At 39.3% G+C, this 21,242-nt stretch overlaps 1 protein-coding gene across 5 annotated transcripts in view; it reads right to left on the bottom strand.

Moving 5' to 3' along the window:
* Positions 1–21,242, bottom strand: part of CFAP70 (cilia and flagella associated protein 70) — an 86,907-nt gene that overhangs the window by 27,297 nt on the left and 38,368 nt on the right. For all 5 annotated transcript variants that reach the window (XM_030862577.2, XM_030862580.2, XM_060286483.1 and 2 more), the window contains 10 exons: positions 18,182–18,352; positions 16,866–16,946; positions 15,191–15,282; positions 12,641–12,701; positions 12,124–12,318; positions 9,981–10,112; positions 5,313–5,438; positions 3,129–3,262; positions 2,892–3,007; positions 2,469–2,693 (listed from right to left, as the gene is read on the bottom strand). In XM_030862577.2, the coding sequence (XP_030718437.1) occupies positions 2,469–2,693; positions 2,892–3,007; positions 3,129–3,262; positions 5,313–5,438; positions 9,981–10,112; positions 12,124–12,318; positions 12,641–12,701; positions 15,191–15,282; positions 16,866–16,946; positions 18,182–18,352 (1,333 nt within the window). The remainder of the gene's footprint in view (positions 1–2,468; positions 2,694–2,891; positions 3,008–3,128; positions 3,263–5,312; positions 5,439–9,980; positions 10,113–12,123; positions 12,319–12,640; positions 12,702–15,190; positions 15,283–16,865; positions 16,947–18,181; positions 18,353–21,242) is intronic.

Below are 21,242 nucleotides of genomic sequence, written 5' to 3'. Positions count from 1 at the left end.
AGCATACACTAAAAAATACAGCAATAACCAACTAGAAAACATAATTAAAATAAGATACTATTATGATAGCAATGGAATCTATAAAATATCTATGAATTACTTAAACAGGGCCTCACTGGAAAAAAATGTTATAACTTTAATAAAGAACCCAGAAGATGACCAGAGTAAATGGAGAGATCCTCCACACACTTGGATGTAATGGTTTAATAATATGTAGATGTTAATTAGCCCTAAATTTATCTATAAATTCAATACAGTCCAAATAAAATTTCCAACTGGATTTTTAATGTACTTGATAAACTCACTATAAAATTCATACAGATGAATAAACATTCATGAATAGGTAAGTCAGGTATAAAAAAGGCAAGTAAATGGGAGAACCTCATATGTCAGATACGAAGGCATACTATAACACCACAGCAATAAAAAGAGTGTGATATTGTTTTAAGATCAGACAAATGAGACAGAACAGAGAGCTCAGAGACATATATACCTTAAATCAAAGGATAAAAGATGATGGTTTAATAGATGGTTTTGAGAAAACTAGATCTATATGTGGAGAAAAATAAAATTTGATGCCTACCTTGCATCACAGTCAAAGATGGAATCCTGATAGATTAAAGATCTAAGTAGGGACTTCCCTGGTGGTGTAGTGGTTAAGAACCCGCCTGCCAATGCAGGGAACACAGGTTTGAGACCTGGTCTGGGAAGATCCCACATGCCGCGGAGCAACTAAGCCTGTGCGCCACAACTACTGAGCCTGCGCTCTAGAGCCCGTGAGCCATAACTACTGAGGCCGCGTGCCACAACTACTGAAGCCCACACACCTACAGCCCGTGCTCCGCAACAAGAGAAGCCACCACAATGAGAAGCCCGCATGCTGCAATGAAGAGTAGCCCCCGCTCACTGCTACTAGAGAAAGCCCACGTACAGCAACGAGGACCCAAGGCGGCCAAAAATAAATAAATAAAATAATAAAAATAAATTTTTAAAATGATCTAAATGTAAAACTAATATTATAAAGTTAATTGAAGAAAATGTGACTTGAGGCAAGAACTATTTAAACAAAACTTCAAAGGCACAAAACTACAAAGCATTTGGAGAGTTGAACAACACAATCAACTAATTAAACCTACTTATAGAGCACTCCACTCAATGACAGCAGAATACACACTCTTTTCAAGTGTATATGGGATCAAGACAGATCAAACACTAGACCATAAAACAAGTCCAAATAAATTTAAAAGGATTCAAATCATGCAAAGCACATTTTCTAATCACAATGAAATTAAATTAGAAATAAAAAACAAAGACATCTGGAAAAATCCCCAAATATTTAGAAAATAAAAAACATACTGTTAGATAACCAAGGGTCCCAGCTATTCAACTTCTAAATATTTACCCAAGATAATGAAAGTATATGTCTATACAAAGACTTGTACACAAATATCCATAGCAGCTTTATTTTAATAGTCCCAAACTAGAAACAACCCAAATATATATCAACAGGTGACTAAATAAACATACCATGGTATCTCTGTACATCAGGATACTATTTAGAAATAAAAAATGATGAACTACTGATATGGGCAACAACATGTTTGAAACTCAAAATAATTAGGCTTAATGGAAGAAGTCAGACAAAAAAGAGTATATACTGTGTGATTCTGTTTAATTCTAAAATTCTAGAATATGCAAACTCATTTATAGTGATAGAATATGCAAACTCATCTATAGTGATAGAAAGTTGATTGGTGGTTATCTGGAAATAGGAGCAAGAGAAAGAGATTACAAATGGGCACAAGGGAAGTTTGGGGGATTTGGGATATGTTCATTATCTTGATTGTGGTGATGTTTCCATGGGTGTGTTCATATGTCAAAACATCAAATTGTACATTAAATATGTGCAGTTTATGAAATGTCCATTATACCTCAAACTGTTGAAAATACATGTTCACAAAATAACAATGTACAATAACTTATAAACAAAATAACATATGGAAGAAACACATAAACAAAAATACACACATTAAATACATTAGAATGACTGATTTCCTAAAGTGGAGGAAAGGAGAATGTCAATGAAGAACAGGAAAAAAATACAGTGTATAAATAAACAAATAAATTTAACAATCACAAGAATGGGACCTTACATACTGGGGAAGAGAGTGAGGGGAAAAAGAATGAAATTTACTCAGCTAAAATGATACCCCTTTTAGGGATACACAGAGACAGTAAATTCTCTAAGTCTCAAAAAACTGAATAGCAACAAGTAGAAGCTTCCAACTTTCTGTCACATGAATGAGGAAACACTTAGAAGGACTCTTTCCTGGTATCCCTGGAACAACTCAAAACTCCACCTTCTCATTCATTTAACAGCTATTTACTGAGTACCTACTATGTGCCAGGTTCTACTCATAAGGCCAGTAATTTATTCCAATAGCCACTCATCATCTCCCTGGTCCTACCTGCTGGGACTTCCACCTTGACTGCTGCTGTAGAAGAACCACTGGTTATTCCCCAAGGGCCTAAACAGGAGTCGTCTTTCCCTCCTTCTTCAACATACTCCACAGTACCGGTGCTCCTCTGCTTCGTAACTTGTGCCTGAAGCACTCGTGCCTGAAGCTGTTTGAAGGCTTCATGAAATGCCATTTCCATTCGAATATCATTGTTTTGAATTTCATAGTACAAGCCTGAAGAAAAAAAGATGTTGAAATAAATGTGACTAATTTCCCACCATCATATACTGAAGAATGACAACATTTCACTTAAATTTCCCACACTTTTATTAAAGTTTAAGAACTACACAATGAGCCATTTAAGAGTGGAAAGAGAAAGGGAAAATCTTCTAATGAAAGAAAACACATTCATATCACAGGAAAATATCAAACCAAGTAAAGTCCAGGCTACAACATTAGTTGGCTCCAAGCAAGTAGCATCTTCAAAGAAAATTTCTGCCTGTTCATAGTTCTCCATCAGGACAGCCAGGACACCACACAGCAACAAGCTGAGAAGAGACCACCAACATGATTAACAACATGGTCCCATGTCACAGTCATGGAACGAAGACAATTTCATATAGAAGCTTATCTGCTCCTACTCATTCCTTATCTCCCTTCCAACCATACCTGTGGATATGATTCTGGTTCAGGGAAAGGGCTTTCCGAAAACACTCTTGTGCTTTGATATTGTCTTCAGTTAGGAGGCAGAAGGCACCGTAGTCCAGCCAGTGCTCCAGGTTCTGGGGCTCACGAACCAACCTCTATCACATGAAACATCAGGAGGACCAAGGTTATTGTGACGCTATGTCATATTCTTTATGCACACAACATCACACAGTAAGCACTCCATAAATACTATAAGCTCTATGAAAGTAGAAACTATGACTAAGAAGTCACAGAACAGTCCGAATGCCTAGAACAGTCACTCCTCTGGCTTATAGTATGTGGTCAATAAATATTTGATGAAATAATGTAAAAAATGAATCCTCAACTCATTGCTTCCTAGTGTCAGTGTTCTGGTCATCATACGCTCATCCAATTACTTGGGAACCAAAAGGTTCATTTTATATTTCATTTTAAAGATTTACATATAATCATTTCTGTCACAGTCTTGAGAATGCAAACATAAGCTTATCCACAAATATATAATAATAAAAGCAACTCATAATGAGTTAAAACTATAAAACATTGCTGAAAGAAATTAAAGAAGACATAAACAAATGGAAATACATTCCATGTTCACAGATTGCAAGACTTAATATTGTTAAGATATCATACAGTCCAAAGCAATTTACAGATTCAATGCAATATCTATCAAAATTCCAATGCTGTGTTTTGCAGAAATATAAAAGCCCATTCTAAAGTTCATATGGAATCTTAAGGGACCCTGAATATCCAAAGCAATCTTAAAAAAGAGCAAAACTGGAAGACCCACACTTCCTGATTTCAAAACTTATAAAGCTATAGTAATCAGCCTGATACTGGTATAAAGACAGACATAGAGACCAAGGGAATAGAACAGAGCGCCCAGAAATAAATCGTAGCATATATGGTCAAATCACTTTTGACAAAGGTGACAAGACCATTCAATAGGGAAAGGACAGTCTTTTAAGCAAACTGTGCTAAGAAAACTGGATATCCACATGCAAAGATTGAAGTTGGACCCTTACCTAATACCATATACCAAAAATAACTCAAATGAATCAAAAACCTAAATGTAAGACCTAAAACTATAAAACTCTGAGAAGAAAACAGGGCAATAGCTTCACAACATTGGATTTGATTTTTCCTCCAGCTGGCTATGTTCCCATTAAGTACACATTTTCCCCTCTCCCCACACCAAAACCTTTGCACCAGAGGAGGGGTGTCCTGAAGCAACTGGGGCCCATGTGCATACAGAGGTCCAATGCACTGCCTGTGTAGGCATCAGTGGCTCTTCTCAGATGCAACCCAGGGTCGAGTCTTTTCCCTGGTTGTGGTCCCCAGATCCAATGCTGCTGTGGCATGGTCTAAGTGGGGCTGGAACATTGGCTTGGCCTGGGCCCAGGTGCATGGTGAGGCAGCCATGGGAAACCTGGCAGCCAGTAGGGCAGACCTATCTCTGCCTTGCCTCAAGGGCAAGCCAGGACGCTTGCACCCCTCAGGAGCGGAGTCCAGGCTTCTCCAGCCTTTTTATCCGTCCCAGCAGTCCTCCAACCAGCCAAGGTGGCTTGTCTCCTCTGCATAGGAACCCAGGACTGGGATACCCAGTCTGTGGCTTGACCTACTTACTCCCCAGTGTGGGTATACACCAATCTCCCCTTTCCTCTGAGTCCCCTCCGAGGGGCACAGATCCTAACCAGATCTCCCCTTCTACTTTTCTTCCCCTTCTACTCAATTGTGTGTGTATCTTTCTCAGAGCCTTGGTTGTACAGGAGTCCTTCTGCCAGTTTCCAGTTAGTTTTCACTGAGAATTGTTCTACATGTAGATGTATTTTTAATGTGTTCGTGGTGGGGAGGTGAGTTCCATGTCCTCTTACTTTGTCATCTTGATCTCTGCCTCTCGAGGTTCATTTTCTGCATATGGATAACCAACTGTTCTAACACAATTTTTTGAAAAGACTATCCTTTCTGCATTGAATTTGTAAACAACTTTGTTGAAAATATAATGGCCTTATTTGTGTGCACCTATATTTGGACTCTGTTTTATTGATCTATGTGTCTATCCTTTCACCAATAAGGTTGGATTTTAAACAATCAGAAACTACTATTTATTATACCCATATTGTACAAATAGCAGTAATGACAACCACCAGAAAGATGTTTAATTACCTCTTCATAGTACACTGTTGCCATTTCATAGTTCTCATTGACTTCTGCTTCAAATGCAAAGAGTCGAAGCTGTTCACTGCTGGTATAAATGGTTGAAGGAGTGCCTTGGACATCATCTGGCATGGCCTTGTCATCATCAAGATGTTAGGCAGACAAAATGAAGTAATTACAAGTAGAGAAGTTTTATAAGAATAAACCAAATGTGAGACTCTAGTCATGATGTCAAAAATGATACTGAGGTTTCGTACAGTCTTGCCAATACACTAAGAGAGTGAGAGTGAACCAAAGGATGAATATCAAGGGTGAAGTAGAATCTCAGGTATCTGAGTACCAACAGTCTAAGCTCATGGAAGTGAGTAAAAAATTATTCAGGGCACAACTGCTCTCTTCAACCCTTAGGGCAGCCAGAATCCCTAAGTCACTTCTAACCTCAAACAGCTTCTTTCACTTTCTCTAGTGTACAGACAAATATTATCATTTTTTAGGTGTCATGACATGAAAAGCGTTGGCAAGAACTAGCTAGAGTCTTTAAACATCAAGAAAACACGAGCCCAGGGTAAATCTTTGGCAGCTACATCTACGTTTTCAGTGGGATATAGAGACAGATAGATTCTACAAAGGAGACATTTTAGAAATAGCCAGAAAGGTAGAAGGAAAAATAATATATCCTATATACCCAGATAGGAAAGCAAGTCTGGTAATAACAAGTAATCTCTTGGGCCAGACGCTATGGCCAGGGAAGACCCCCACCCCACCCCACCAAATTCTTTAACTACAAATAAAAATAATACCACTGACTTGAACAAGCAGAGTTACTAAGGAATGTGAAGAGTAAAGCTAAATTTGAGATGGGCCAAAGTAAGCTTTTGATCATTGATTAATGCCTCTGTTTTTTGTTCTTTTTAATTTTGGTGACTTTGACCTCCAAATTCCTACAGCAACACACTGCCATGCCCAAACCAGAAATATTATACCTCTAATATCCACTCCCCAAACCCACATTACAAGCCTTCTCCCTTCTTGTCATTTAGTCCCCTTAAAACTCCTCTCTGACTTCCAATATGCTGATCATTTCCCAAATGGATAAGCCTGGACCTCATGATTTCTACTCATACTACTCTCTCACCAGCACACTCAAGTTCTGGGCATCCTTGTCCTTTTCCTGCACTTGCCCGGAAAATTCCCAAATTAAAACAATCCTACAATCGGATTTCTTCATTCTTAGACAGGAGCTGCTAACTGATCCTGAAGAAAACCGCATGCAGCTTTAGCTGAAGGCCTTTAATGCTCTCAGCAATCTATGTATTTGTCCTTGTTCAGCAACATTTTTCATAATGCTGTGCAGTATCTAAATTTTCTTCAAGCTTTTCATTCAACTCTTACCCCTTCACTTTCAGTAAAGGCGTTACTTCACAGAAGAAATAGAAATCATTAGGCAAAAAACCCCTCAGCTTTTGAATCCTACACCTGAATTGTTTCTTTTCAACTTCTCCCAGTCTGCTGACTCTTCCTAAACCTGTGGATGTTCTAAAGACTTTTCCATCTTAAAAAGAAAGTCTCGGGCTTCCCTGGTTGCGCATTGGTTGAGAGTCCGCCTGCCGATGCAGGGGACACGGGTTTGTGCCCCGGTCTGGGAAGATCCCACATGCCGCGGAGCGGCTGGGCCCGTGAGCCATGGCCGCTGAGCCTGCGCGTCTGGAGCCTGTGCTCCGCAACGGGAGAGGCCACAACAGTGAGAGGCCCGCGTACGGCAAAAAAAAAAAAAGAAAATCTCTAATTTCTAGCTACTGCTTTCCTACTTCTTCCCTTCATCTTCCAACTTCCTGAATTAATATTCCACCTGCTTCCTAATCACTCATTTACTCTTCAATTCATTATCATTTGAATCCACATCATTAGCCCAATGAAACTGCTCTGTAAAGGTAACAACAACCTCCTTATTGCCAAATCCAATAAAAACCTTTCAGATTTTTTTCTTTTTTCCCCAGGTTTATCAAGATATAACTGACATATATCACTGTATACGCATATATTGACTTAACATATATTGTGAAATTACTACTGCAGAAAGTTTAGTTAGCGTTCATCATCTCATATAGATACAATAAAAAGAGAAAGCAAAAAAAGAAAAAAAAGTTTGTCCTTGTAATGAGAACTCAGGATTTACTCTCAACAGTTTTCATATATACCACACAGCAGTGTTAACTATAGTCCTCATACTGTACATTACCTCCCTAGTACTTATTTATCTTGTAATTGGAAATTTGTACCTTTTGACCTCCTTTCTCCAATCTCCCCTCTCCCTACCCCAGATCTTGTTTTTCTTGAACTCCTCAGAGTATTTGACAATGGTGACCATTTTTTCTTCATAAAATTTTCTTCCCTTAGATCCTGAAATACCACTGTCTTCTGGGTCTTTTGCCTTTTCAACAATTTACTTGCCTCCTTTATTAATTCTTTTACTCATCCATCCCTTAAATGTTGGTGTTTCCTAGGGTTTTGCCACCAGCTTGCTTTTCTCTCTACTCGTGCTTTTCTTGGCAGCTTCATCTATGACCACAGTTTGACTAGCATCTATATACTCAAGGCTCCCAAATCTAATCTCTAGCCCAGATCTCTCTCTTGAGCAAAACCCCACAAGAGTCAATGTTTAAAACTGAATTCAACATCACTTGCCTTCCACCAAATTTGCTTATGTTGTATTTCTTGTCCTAGTCAATGGTATTGCCAACTACCCAGTCACTGAGACTTAAACTTAAGAATCTTTGCTCTCTTTTCCTCCTTAGTATGTAATAACCAGTTAACATCACCAGTTCACCACCTCTAACCTCTAACTGGTTAACATCACCAGTTCACCACCTCTAACTGCTATCAGAGTGCTTTTTGTAAAATGTAAATCTAATCATATTATTTCCCAGTATAAAATAATTAAATTTATTGCATCTAACTGCTAATAAGGGAAAAAGCCAAAACTTGTTTGTGTGGCATATAAGGCCTCCATCCACGCTCCTAGCTCCCCTACCAGGAACTGATCCCTGGCTTCATCGCCATTTTCTCTGTCACTCAACCACTTCAACCTCTGCTCCTGAACTATATGCAGTTTCTGTACATGCCATATTCTTCCAAGCTTCTAAGCCTTTATGATGTTCTCTATGACTCAAATGCTCTAAAACATCTACCTGGTGAGCTTCTTTTTAGCCTTCAAGGCCCAGGTCGAGTCACAGCTCCTCTGTGGATCTCAGGGTGAAGTTGATACTTTCTTTAGGCATCCCCTAACCTGCTCTACCACGGACACACCTTTGTCACAGCACTTACCTCACTCTACTGCAGTTATTTGTATTTTGTGCCTCTCTCCTCTACTAGACAGGGGCTCCTTGGGGACATAAGGCAACAGTAATTACCATCTCATGCTCAGTTCTCAATTGCTTTCCAAATCAAATCATCCAAATCATCTGTGCAGGATTGTTCTCTTAACCCTAGGATACTGGACACTCCTACCTCTTTCAGGAAGGCTGAACAGGTAAAAGAAAAAGTGACGGTGGCCGAGAAGAAAAAAACAGTGAAGGAAAGAACAAATAGAATAGAGACTTTGAGGGACTTCCCTGGTGGCACAGTGCGGTTAAGAATCCGCCTGCCAATGCAGGGGACACAGATTCGATCCCTGGTCCAGGAAGATCCTACATGCCGCAGATCAACTAAGCCTGTGCACCACAACTACTGAGCCTGTGCTCTAGAGCCAGCGAGCCACAATTACTGAGCCCATGCACCCTAGAGCCTGCATGTCACGACTACTGGGCCCACGCGCCGCAACTACTGAAGCATGTGCACTCGAAGGCCCGCATGACGCAACTACTGAGCCCGTGTGCTGCAACTACTGAAGCCCACATGCCTAGAGCCCGTGCTCCACAGCAAGAGAAGCCACTGCAATGAAAAGCCCGCGCACTGCAATGAAGAGTAGCCCCCACTCACTGCAACTGGAGAAAGCCCTTGCACATCAACGAAGCCCCAACAAGGCCAAAAAAAAAAAAAAATCCACCCTTTCCTTTAACAAAAAAAAAGAATAGAGGCTTTGAGGATGCACAGCTGGTTACAGACTATCAGGGGGACAAAAACACTTTGATTTTGTCTTTGTTTTCAAACAAACCACAACTGCATACATAAAAAATGAGCAAATGAAGGCAAGATGTACGATGTACAAATATAAACAGACAAGTGGGAGGAGACCAGTCAGATAGAAAAGGCATATATGAAGTGTCATTGTCATTCAAGTATAATATCTGAAAACTCATAGTTTTTCTTTGTTTGGATTGTCAGTCTTGAAGAAAAAGTTGAGAACTGCACACATTCACAGAATAAATAGAATGATAATTTTTTTCCACAATTTACATAGCTGATTTTATTTTTTATCCATCAAATTTATGACAGTTATGAAATTAATATTTCTATGAAGTTGAAAAAGGATACCCCCTTATTTTCCCTAAAATTAGTCTTATAACTTAGGCAGTTTCTTATTCATCTTTGTGTTTTCAATGCCTAGCACAGAGCAGACACCCCAAAAAATGTTTGTGGAATTAAGGAAGAAAAGAAGCAAGAAAGGAAGGAATCATTGAGAGGAGACTCTGAGGACCTACAGAGAAAAGGAAGGGTTTTTAGCTCTGAAGCACCTACTTGATTTAAGGCCACATGCATCTGATCCACCAAGAAAACGTAGAGCTCACTAATAAATTTCTGCAGCTCCTCTTGGCTTTCAAATGCTGTTGTCTTCAAGTACTTCTCTCTCACAATCTTTACCACAGCATGCTGCAAAAGACACATATCACCATCTGATAACACAGTCTAGCACCATGCTAACAGCACAGGCCTCCCTTGAGTTTCTGATCTAAGGCTCATCAGAACTCCAGGAGGTGATTGATTTTCCCTGGTGACTGCTAGACTATTGGTTCTCTGATTTTCCCCCAATCAACATACTCCACATGGCTTTTCTTTTTTGTGTGTGTGTGTGTGCATTTTTTTTTAACATCTTTATTGGGGTATAATTGCTTTACAATGGTGTGTTAGTTTCTGCTTTATAACAAAGTGAATCAGTTAGACATATACATATGTTCTCATCTCTCTTCCCTCTTGCATCTCCCTCCCTCCCACCCTCCCTATCCCACCCCTCCAGGCGGTCACAAAGCACCGAGCTGATGTCTCTGTGCTATGCGGCTGCTTCCCACTAGATTTCTACTTTATGTTTGGTAGTGTATATATGTCCATGCATCTCTCTCGCTTTGTCACAGCTCACCCTTCCCCCTCCGCATATCCTACAGTCCATTCTCCAGTAGGTCTGTGTCTTTATTCCTGTCTTACCCCTAGGTTCTTCATGACATTTTTTTTTCTTAAATTCCATATGTATGTGTTAGCATACGGTATTTGTCTTTCTCTTTCTGACTTACTTCACTCTGTATGACAGACTCATCACCATCATCACCAATATGGTCAATGCAGGATTCATACTTTGTGAAGAGAGTCATAAAGCAAAAAAACCCTTAGCATTATGTTTATGCATTACATTTCTCATGGTGGCCACATGATTCAAGGGAGAAAAGGAGAAAGGCCTGATTTGAGAGTTTGGAGAATGGAATCCTGGTTCTAATCCTGCCACTGTGCAACCTCATAAATTATTTTACACTTGGTACTTCAGTTTCCTCATTTGTTAAATGGATATGTACTCCTGGTATTCCTATCTTACTTCAGAAGATGATTGAGAAGCCAAAGAGAAATAACAGGTGGTGAAATTTAAAATGCTGTACAAATAACATATTGCTATAGCCAGGACAGCGTCTTCTTTTTTCTCCCCTAAGTTAACATTATTGCCAGGCTTTGTACTAAGCACTTTGCATGCATTATCTTATTTAATTCTAATAATGACCCCATGTGATCATATTAATATCATCCCTCATTGTTAGGCAAAAAATTGAGGCTCAGAGTGGTAAGGTCACTTGAGACACAACTGAGATGTGAGTATGCCACTTGAGAATAGCCTCTTGCCTCCATGGATATCAGCTGTTTTTCCCTTTGTTACTTCCACGTGCTTTCTTCGTATCTGTTTGGTATAGTATAGGGCACATAGTAAATGTACATAGAGAGGCAGTGCAGTGTAGCAGATGAGAATGTGAGTCTGGAGCCAGACTGCCTGAATTTGACCTTTGACCTTTGACGGGGTGACCAAAGACACCCCGACTTTGACCTTTACTAGCTCTGTGATCTTGGGCAAATTATTTAACCAACTAATGTTGCAATTCTCCATCTGTAAAATGGGGGTACCTATCTCATAGGGTTGTTGTGAGGATTAAATTAGTAAAGTATGAAGCATTTAAAAATTTATCTGGTATACAACAAATACTCAATAAATGTTAGCCATTATTATTTGGGAAATTATTATTAAGTAAATATTTCTCAAATCTTAGTGATTCTATGGACTAGGAAAAGGTTTGTAATGGGAGACAGAGATAATTAGTCATGGAATCAATACCAGGTACAGAGTTTCTGCCTGCTAGTGCAACACGAAATCTGGCCCCAAATCTGGCCTAACTTCAAGTGAAGAATTAGTTTCTTAAAAGCTTACACTCAGGACAGATACTGAACCATTCCAAGCCTCTACAGGAGTGGAAGGATGTCTCCAGACATTCTATCCTAGAGAACATAGCTCTTTGCACCAACAGCAAGAAAGGTAGAGCACAGCTGAATATAACCAGAGAAAAAATAACTAGGTATGTAGAGAAGATGCTTCATAAAAATCCATGGAATCATTAAATAAATTAATATTTACCTTGAGTTGTTCTTTAAAAGCAAAGTATTTTCCAGAGCAATTAAGTTCATAGTTGAGCTGGCACTTCTGCTCCTCTAGGGTTTCACTATCCAGATCACTCCCCACTTTGACTGCCTGTTTTCCAAACATCCTGTGATACTCATTCAGAATGGCTCTAGAAATGTTCTTGATCTGCATGTGGTAGTCACTCACCGCCTAGAAAAATACAAAATGTCTGGTAAAGAGGCCTCAAAGAGGTCAAGACATGGAATGGAAGTCTGAAACTGGATTGGGCTTTACATTCAATAATACTTTAGGTATAAATTGCCCTTTTCTTCCCAGCTCAGAAACCATCAGCCAAAGATTAAACACTGTATACTCTTCACTGAATGCCACTGGTCACAAATAGAAGCAGGAAGGAAAATATGTGAAGCTACAATTTCTCACCCCTTCTGGAAAACATACTGAAGAGCCCATGCATTATTTTCACATGGGTGTACTCAACATCTTAGAGTTTCACCTTGGCTTTTGTACTTGCCTTCTGAGCTCCTCCCGTCCGACGGGTAAGAGGAGGCCTTGGAGGTATCATTTCCTTGACCCTGTATCAGAAAAAAACAAAACAAAACTTTATTATATTCAGATTTATGTTCTTTTATTTCCCACCTCTTAAGGTCTAGGTGAGGGAGATCTAAGGTCAGTTGCCCGTCACACTTGAGCACTGAGCTATTCTTTCATGTAAGAACCTCGACGTGAACCTCAGAACAGTGTATGGCTGTGGACTAGACAGGAAGAAAGCCACTAAGCAGCTAGCTGGAAAGTAGCTAAGTTGCACTTCTGGCTAATTTGAGCCCTGGCTTTACCCTTACACATTTTTTTAAACTGTTGTACACAAGCTGCTTGACTCAGGGGTTAGAAAGAGATGGGTGTTAACGACTTTATATGTACTCAGTAGAGTCTCTGAAAGCACGAAGTTTGGGAAATATAAATGGTACAGGCAAGCGAAAGCTTTTCTTTCCTTTCCAACAGGATAAAAAGTATACTCTTGGTCATAATTTATAAGACTGCATTAAACTACAGTAATGATATCAAACTTTATGGTGAATAAGAAAATATATTTTATCACAAACTACTTATGCCAAAACCTCTACCTTCCATTTTCATGAGCTCTTACAAGAACCTAAAGGAAATTAAGTTATAGCTCTTTCTTCTTACAGTTTCACATTCCTACTGAGGTATACTACACTGCCTTGAAGTTTACAAAAAAATTCACAAATTCAATTTTTCTTTAATAGGTCCTATGTATGGGGGAATCCCCTGGCGGTCCAGTGCTTAAGACTTGGGGCTTTCGCTGCAGTGGCATGGGTTCAATCCCTGGTTGGGGAACTAAGACACTGCAAGCTGCATGGAACGGCCAGAAAAAAAAAAGTGAGAATAGGTCCTATGTAATTTTATACCTTGCTCATAATTCCTAATTTTAATTTTATTTATTTTAATAGATAATATATCCACATGATTCAAAACTTAAGACGTATGAAACAATATACAGTAAATTGTCTCCTTCCAACCTTGTTGTCCAGCCACCCAGTTTCCTCTCCAGAGACAACGTTATTCACTTATTCAAAATATATACTGAGTGCCTATTACCCATCAGGCACTTTTCTAGGTGCTGGGGATAGAGCATTAAACAGAGCAGACAAAAATTCTTGCCCTCATGGTGCTTACATTTTAGTCGGGGAAAATAGACAATAAATAACATAAATTGGTTAGTGATATGTGCCATAGAGAAAAATAGTGTGAGAAGGCAGATAGACTATGTTGGGGGCTGGGGGTGGTGGAGTTGGGGAGCATATTTCACCAGGGAAAGACTCAGTGAGATGACAGTACTTGAGTATGACCTGATGGAAGTGAGGAAACAAGTCATGTAGGTACCTGGGGTAAGGAAATTATAGGCAAAGCAAGCAACAAGTGTAAAAGCCTTGGTGCAAGAGTGTGTCTGGCATGTGTGAGGAATAGTGAGAGGTCAGTTTGGCTGGACCAAAAAAAATGAGGACAAAATATATGCAGAATATGTAGGCCCTTGTAGGCCACTGTAAAGCCTTTGACTTTTACTCAGAGTGTGATGGGGAGTTGCTGGTAGTTTCTGAACAGAGGAGTCACATGAATTGACTTCCATTTTAATACAATCATTATAGAACTCTATAATAAGAATAAGTTGCCCAAATGTCCATCAACTGAAGACTAGAAAAACAAAATGTGGTATATTCATAGAATAAAATACCACTCAACAATAAGGAAATGAAGTACTGATACATGCTACAGTTTGGATGAATCTTGACAGCACTATGTTAGATAAAAGAAGTCAGTCAACGAAGACCACATATGGTATGATTCCATTTATATGAAATGTCTCAGAGTTGGCAAATCCATACAGACAAAAAAGTAGATAAGTGATTGCTTAGGACTGGGGTGCAGGGTGTTGGTGGGGAAATGGCATGAGAGTTGGAGGAAATGCAGAGGGATTGAGAATGTATATGGAGACATTACTCCCCATTTTATAGAGATAAAAAGGATATAAAGGAATGCTATGAATAATTACACATCAACAAACTGGATAATCTTGATGAAATGGATAACTTCCTAGAAACACAATCAAAGCACTGTGGTACAATATAAAAATAGTCCTAAAAAATTACATATATTTACATGTGACAAGGGTGCGTGTGTGTGTGTGTGTGTGTGTGTGTGTGTGTGTGTATAATATAGGGACTTTACAATAACTCCAGAAGGATAAGTACCAAGGTGTTAAAAGTGGTTATCACTGGGTGAGTAGAAAGAAATCTGGGTATTTTTAGATACTTTCTTGTTGATTTTTTTTTCCTTGCCTATCTTGAAATTCTCAATTTTTTTGTAATTGGCAACATACTGCTTTTATAACAAGAAAACAAAAGAAACTTATCTGAAAAAATAAAAACAGAAAACTGTCTGCTGCTTAGCCCAAGAAAAATTACATTTATGTGGACAAAATGACTTACTTTTATTTATACCTAAACTGTCTTGCAAAGCAAGTATGAGAACCATTGCTACACACCTTCTGGCTAGTTCCTCCGGCATTCGCTTTGGAACCAAGGCTTTGTCCAGCTCAATCTCCAACACAATGTATGTCCCTGCTTCTACATATTGCTGTAAAGACATTTTTCTCTAATTTATTCTTTCCAGAAAAACAGATATTTATGAAAAAATTTTAGTAACATAAGATAATGCTCACAATATAATAAGTGAGAAAATTGTGTATATAACTATATATAGTGTGATTCTGACTTAAAACATTTTTTACATAGAAAAATAACTGGAAAGAGAAATAGTAACACTGGTTATCTCTTGCAGAAAAAGGTTTTCAATTTTAATCTTGGAAACTTCTACCCCAGCTGAAGTCTTGTTTAATTTGTTCGATACTGTTCTTGGAATTGTTTCAAGTGAATGCAATTCTTTCTTCTACCAAACCTTTCAGGAGTCATGAAGAAATAACCTCATAACCGTCTGACATTCCCACCCATACCCTCTTAAGTGCCATAGATCAACTTCAACCTCATGGACATTTCTACCCAGATTCTTGCCAGCATCCTAACTATCAATACAACATGTCCAAAACTGAACTTATCATTTCCCCTATATCCATCTCTATTTTTACTTTTCTCTTAATGATTCTGTCATCCTTCCAGAAAGTGAGGCTTGAAACCTGAGTTATCTTTAACTTTTCTTCCTCAACACCCCAAAGCTTTCAAATTCCACACCCTGCCTCCACAGGTTTTTTACTTTCTTTACTACAATCCCTTCCCTAGATTAAACTGTCATCAACACTCATCTGTACTGTAAATAAAACCTATAAACTGACATCTGAAGATCCTACCACAACTTCAACCTCTTTCTTCCATATCCTGGCAAGAGTACTGCTCTGAAACACTCATGAGGTATTTTTTCTACGTGACTTAAAAAACTTCAGTGTGAGTCTCTATGATAAGGCTTAACAGTCTCTCATCATCTATACAATGAAGCCCAAACTTTCTAGCAAGCCTTTCAAAGTCTTTCTAAAACTCAACTCAGTCTCTGTCCTCTTTATCACCTCCTTCTAGAACCATTACTTTCATTTCTCTATACCATACACTGAATTAATTGATGTACCCTGAATTCTGCTACCTTCTTCGTGCCTTGACTCAAGCTGTTCTCTGGCCCTGAAATTCTTCTCCTGAAATTCATTTGGCAAAGGGCTCTCTTTATCTTTCACTACTTAGCTTCGATACCACCTCTTCCTGAAGTCTTCTGAGACTGCCCCATCTGACTCCTCTGAGGCCACATAGCACTTTCATTTGTACCTCTACTACAGCATTCATCAAGATTCTTACAGTTAGTTATGTACCAGTCTGTTTTGCCCACCAGAGTGTTGAGTGTCCTGAGGGCAAACAAATAAATGCTGCAGATGATGCATCTTTGCATCTCTCATAGTGCTTAATATAGCATAATTAATAAAAGACATAAATTTTTAGTGCTAGAAAGGACCTTGAAATTAATCTGGTATCCACTCCTTTTAGAGAGTCTCAACAAGACAAAGAATTTTACCCAAGGTCATAAACTAGTCGTGGCAAATATGGGATGGTTACTCAGATAACGAGCATTTTCCTGAGCATTTTCCACTATATCATACTATCTTGCTCAGCAAAGGACTGATGAATTTAAATTTAATTTTCAAACTCTTCATGCATAGTTACCTGTCCTTCTGGATTGTTGCAAAGAGAGGGTTCAACTTCCAAAGGAGTATCTGAGCTCTGAGATTTTATACTAGGTGCTTGCTGAAAGAAAATAAGCACACCTCAAAAATTCAATTCTTGAGACTTCCCTGGTGGCTCAGTGGTTAAGAATCTGCCTGCCAATGCAGGGGACATGGGTTCGAGCCCTGGTCTGGGAAGATACCACATGCCGTGGAGCAACTTAGCCCGTGTGCCACAACTACTGACCCTACCTTTTAGAGCCCACGAGCCACAATTACCGAAGCCTGCGTGCCTAGAGCCTATGCTCCACAACAAGAGAAGCCACCACGATGAGAAGCCCACGCAACACAACAAAGAGTAGCCCCCGCTCGCTGCAATTAGAGAACGCCCAGGTGCAGCAACGAAGACCCAACGCAGCCAAAATAAATAAATTAATTAATTAATTTTAAAAAATTAAATTCAATTCTTGGAACTTCCCTGGTGATCCAGTGGCTAAGGCTCTGCGCTCCCTATGCAGGGGTCCCGGGTTTGATCCCTGGTCAGGGAACTAGATCCCACATGCCGCAACTATGAGTTCATGTGCTGCAACTAAAGATCCTGTATGCTGCAACTGAAAGATCCCACATGCTGCAACTAAAAATTCCACATGCTGCAACTAAAGAAAAAAAAAAAGATCCCACATGCTGCAATGAAGACCTGACACAGCCAAATAAATAAATAATAATTTTTTTTTTAATTATTAAAAAAATTCATCTAGCCCTCTCAAGTCCTCCACTTTGGGGAGCTTGTCCAGAAATTAATAAAGCTGGTTCTTTGACTTCTAAAAAAAAAAATTCAATTCTTACATGGTCTCCACAATAGCAGAAGCAAGGACCATTATGTTGCATCAAAACGCAAGCTAGGGCTTCCCTGGTGGCTCAGTGGTTAAGAATCTGCCTGCCAATGCAGGGGACATGGGTTCGAGCCCTGGCCCGGGAAGATCCCACATGCCGCGGAGCAACTGAGACCGTGCACCACAACTGCTGAGGCCCGCGCGCCTAGAGCCCGTGCTCTGCAACAAAAGAAGCCATGACAATGGGAAGTCCGCGCACTGCAGCGAAGGGTGGCCCCCGCTCGCCACAACTAGAGGGGTCCCGCGCACAGCAACGAAGACCCAACACAGCCAAAAATAAAAAAAAAAACAAATAAATAAATAAATAAATTAAAAAAAAAAAAAAAACGCAAGCTAAACTGAGGCAATTCACCAAATGAGAAATCAGTGCAAGCCTCTGGAATGTAACAAAACCAGCAAAATCATCACCTTCTCAACAACCTACCACATCCCCAGGCCTAGACCTTGCTTCCATATCCTTTTCTTTGACTGTTTTCTCTTCTTTCAGGTTCTTAGAAATAACTGGTTTGGACACTGGAGAATTAATTCCTCCTATTTTATTATTCTGAATCAAATGATGGCCAGTATCCCGGAACAAGCTAAATGAACACTTGGTCTGAAAAGAAAGAAAGAAACAAAAAAATGTAATGACTCACAGGCAAATGAAACAAACTCAGTAAAAACCCACATTATTCATTAATATCATTTAGTTTTCTAGACAATTTCAATATGGTACAATCAGAGATGGATAGGAGAAGCAAAAAACAATTGCCTTGTCGTACTTGTTGAACAGGTGAAACCATCACAGAAACATAGCTGCCTACCCTGTTTTTTAAATTAATAAGAGAACTTTCAACCTGGCTTGATTTGGTGTCTCATAACTTATTACCAGAAAGCTTTTAAACTTTGACACATAATTTCAGATTAACTTTAAGTGGTAGAATTTATTTCTGTACAGGAAATATCATCTGTCTAAATACTACTGGCCTATCAATTATAATTTGAAGAATAGTGCAAGTTTAAAGTAAAAATTTGTATGGGAATATTCAAACTATAGATAAATAACTGGAAAAGAATCTTAAAATAATTTTTAAATTAAACAACATGGATGAATCTAAATGTAATTTATGCTAAGTGAAAGAAACAAGACCAAAAAAAAACAAAAAACAAAAGAGGGGAGGAGTGGACAGAGGTGGGAGAGAAGGTTAACAGATGAGGATAATGGATATTTTCATTATCTTGATGGTGGTGATAGTTTCACAGATGCAAACCTACGTCAAAAGTTTTAAATTGTACACTGTACATATATGCAATTTATTGTATGTCAATTATACCTCAATAAACCTAAAAGACAGTCCAACAATATTAAAGAAAAATTATAAATAGTAAATATCACTCACAATCTTACCACCTCTACAGTAATTGCTGTATTTCATATATTCTAAGATGCAAACTGTTTCAAATTTTAACATCTCTGGAAGAGAGAACTTTACATGTAAGTGGTATTATACAATATGTAGTCATTTGTGTCTCCCTTTCATTCAGCATGTTTTTGAGGTTCATCCATATTATAGCATGTATCAGTAGTTCACTTTTTTTTCTTAATAAATTTATTCACAAAATATAGTGAGACTGTAGAGGGTCTGGGGGCTGTACACGGGCAGGGCCCTGGGGAGCTCTGTATATGGGGTCGGGAGACAAGGGAGCCTCCAGGTGGAAGGGTATTTTTTAATAAAAAAAATAATGGGAGGTACAACCACCCCTCTCCCCTCCCTGATTAAAAAGACACAAAAATAGACATCTCTGAGGTAAATGGGGAGCCTGGGGGCTTAAGGGTGTTGAAAGGGTACTTCGTGTTTTCTGCCGACACCGGTCACACACTGGAGCATTCTCCAATTCTAGCTCTTCTTCCCTGGTGAAAAGGCTGAAGCTATCCCGCAGAGACACCTTGCCCCCAGCAAATCCTTTCTTGGGTATGGGCAGGAACAGGTCACAAAAAACCTCGGAGGTCGTGGAGTGATACCCACAGGCCTGGCACTTGAGACAACTTTTCAACTGGCCCACAAACAAGTCCACAATCTTGCTGTCCTCTCGCTCGAGGTAAGCTTCCCATTAGGTTGGCTCGATTGTCACCGCTTAACTCAGGTTCTAGCAGAGCCCCTCCGCAGCAGGGTGGGTAGGGAGCTGGACTATTGGCCAGAACTGGTGGAGCCCGGCGGCCTCGTCAGTTGATTTCGAAGTGTAGCAGCTCCATGAGGAGCTTCAGAAACTCTTGGGCATCCTGCTGGCTGTATCCAGAGAAGGAGGGAACATATTTCTGGAAGACACCTCGGAATCGAGTAGGATTCACAGCTTCGCAGGAGTCAGGGTGCCACAGGGCACCAATCACATCTGCAAAGCCTTCAGAGTTCACTTTTTTTTTTTTTTTTTTTGCAGTACGCGGGCCTCTCACTGTTGTGGCCTCTCCCGTTGCGGAGCACAGGCTCCGGACGCGCAGGCTCAGCGGCCATGGCTCACGGGCCCAGCTGCTCTGTGGCATGTGGGATCTTCCCGGACCGGGGCATGAACCCATGTCCCTTGCATCCGCAGGCGGACTCTCAACTACTGTGACACCAGGGAAGCCCAGTTCACTCTTTTTTTTAAAACAGCTTTACTGAGATAAAATTAACATTCCATACAATTCACCCGTTTAAAGTGTAGTCAAAATTCAGTGACTTGGGAAAAAAAAATCTGATTTACAGGCCTAGGCAGCACCTTCCTGAGGATGTTTTTCTGCTTGGTTGAAACACAATGAAATATTTATAATTTTGGATATTCTCTGTTTAGGCTAGGGGTATTATAGACTGCTAGCCCATGAAGATTAAAATGGAATTAACTGGGCAATATCTAACCAAGTATCAGAATGGAACAGGCCACCAACAAGGGTGAAAGCAGGTTCTGTTTCAGCAGCAAGTCCAACAGAGACAAGGAAGTAAATTATTCCAGTTTTGCTCCAGGAAAAAAAAAAATTCAATGATTTTGGCATATTACATTAATTGTAGTTCATTCCTTTTTTACTGCTAAATAGTATTCCCTAATATAGATATGCCACAATTTGTTTATTGATTCACCAGTTGTGGGCATTTGGACTGTTGTGAGTTTTTAGCTATTATGAATAATGCTGCTATGAACATTCATGTACATGTCTTCATGTAAATGCAGGTTTTCAGTTCTCTTGGGTAGGTTCCTAGGAATGATTTTCTGGGTTGTATGGTAAGTTTATGTTTAACAGAGATTTTCTATATAGTTGTTCTGCCAAGTATTGAGAGTGGAATATTGAAATTTCTAAATGCTACTGTCAAATTGTCTATTACCCCTTTCAATTCTGTTGGGTTTGGCTTCATGTATTATGAGATTCTGTTGTGTGTATTCACTTATAATTTACACATTATATATAATAATTTATAAATCCTATCTTTCTGATTAATTGACCCTTTAATTATTATGACATGCCACTCTATGTCTTT

This window comes from Globicephala melas, chromosome 16, assembly GCF_963455315.2.
Source record: "Globicephala melas chromosome 16, mGloMel1.2, whole genome shotgun sequence".
Taxonomy (NCBI): domain Eukaryota; kingdom Metazoa; phylum Chordata; class Mammalia; order Artiodactyla; family Delphinidae; genus Globicephala; species Globicephala melas.
The sequence above is the reverse complement of the archived record's forward strand: the minus strand, read 5'-3'. Positions and strand labels throughout refer to the sequence as shown.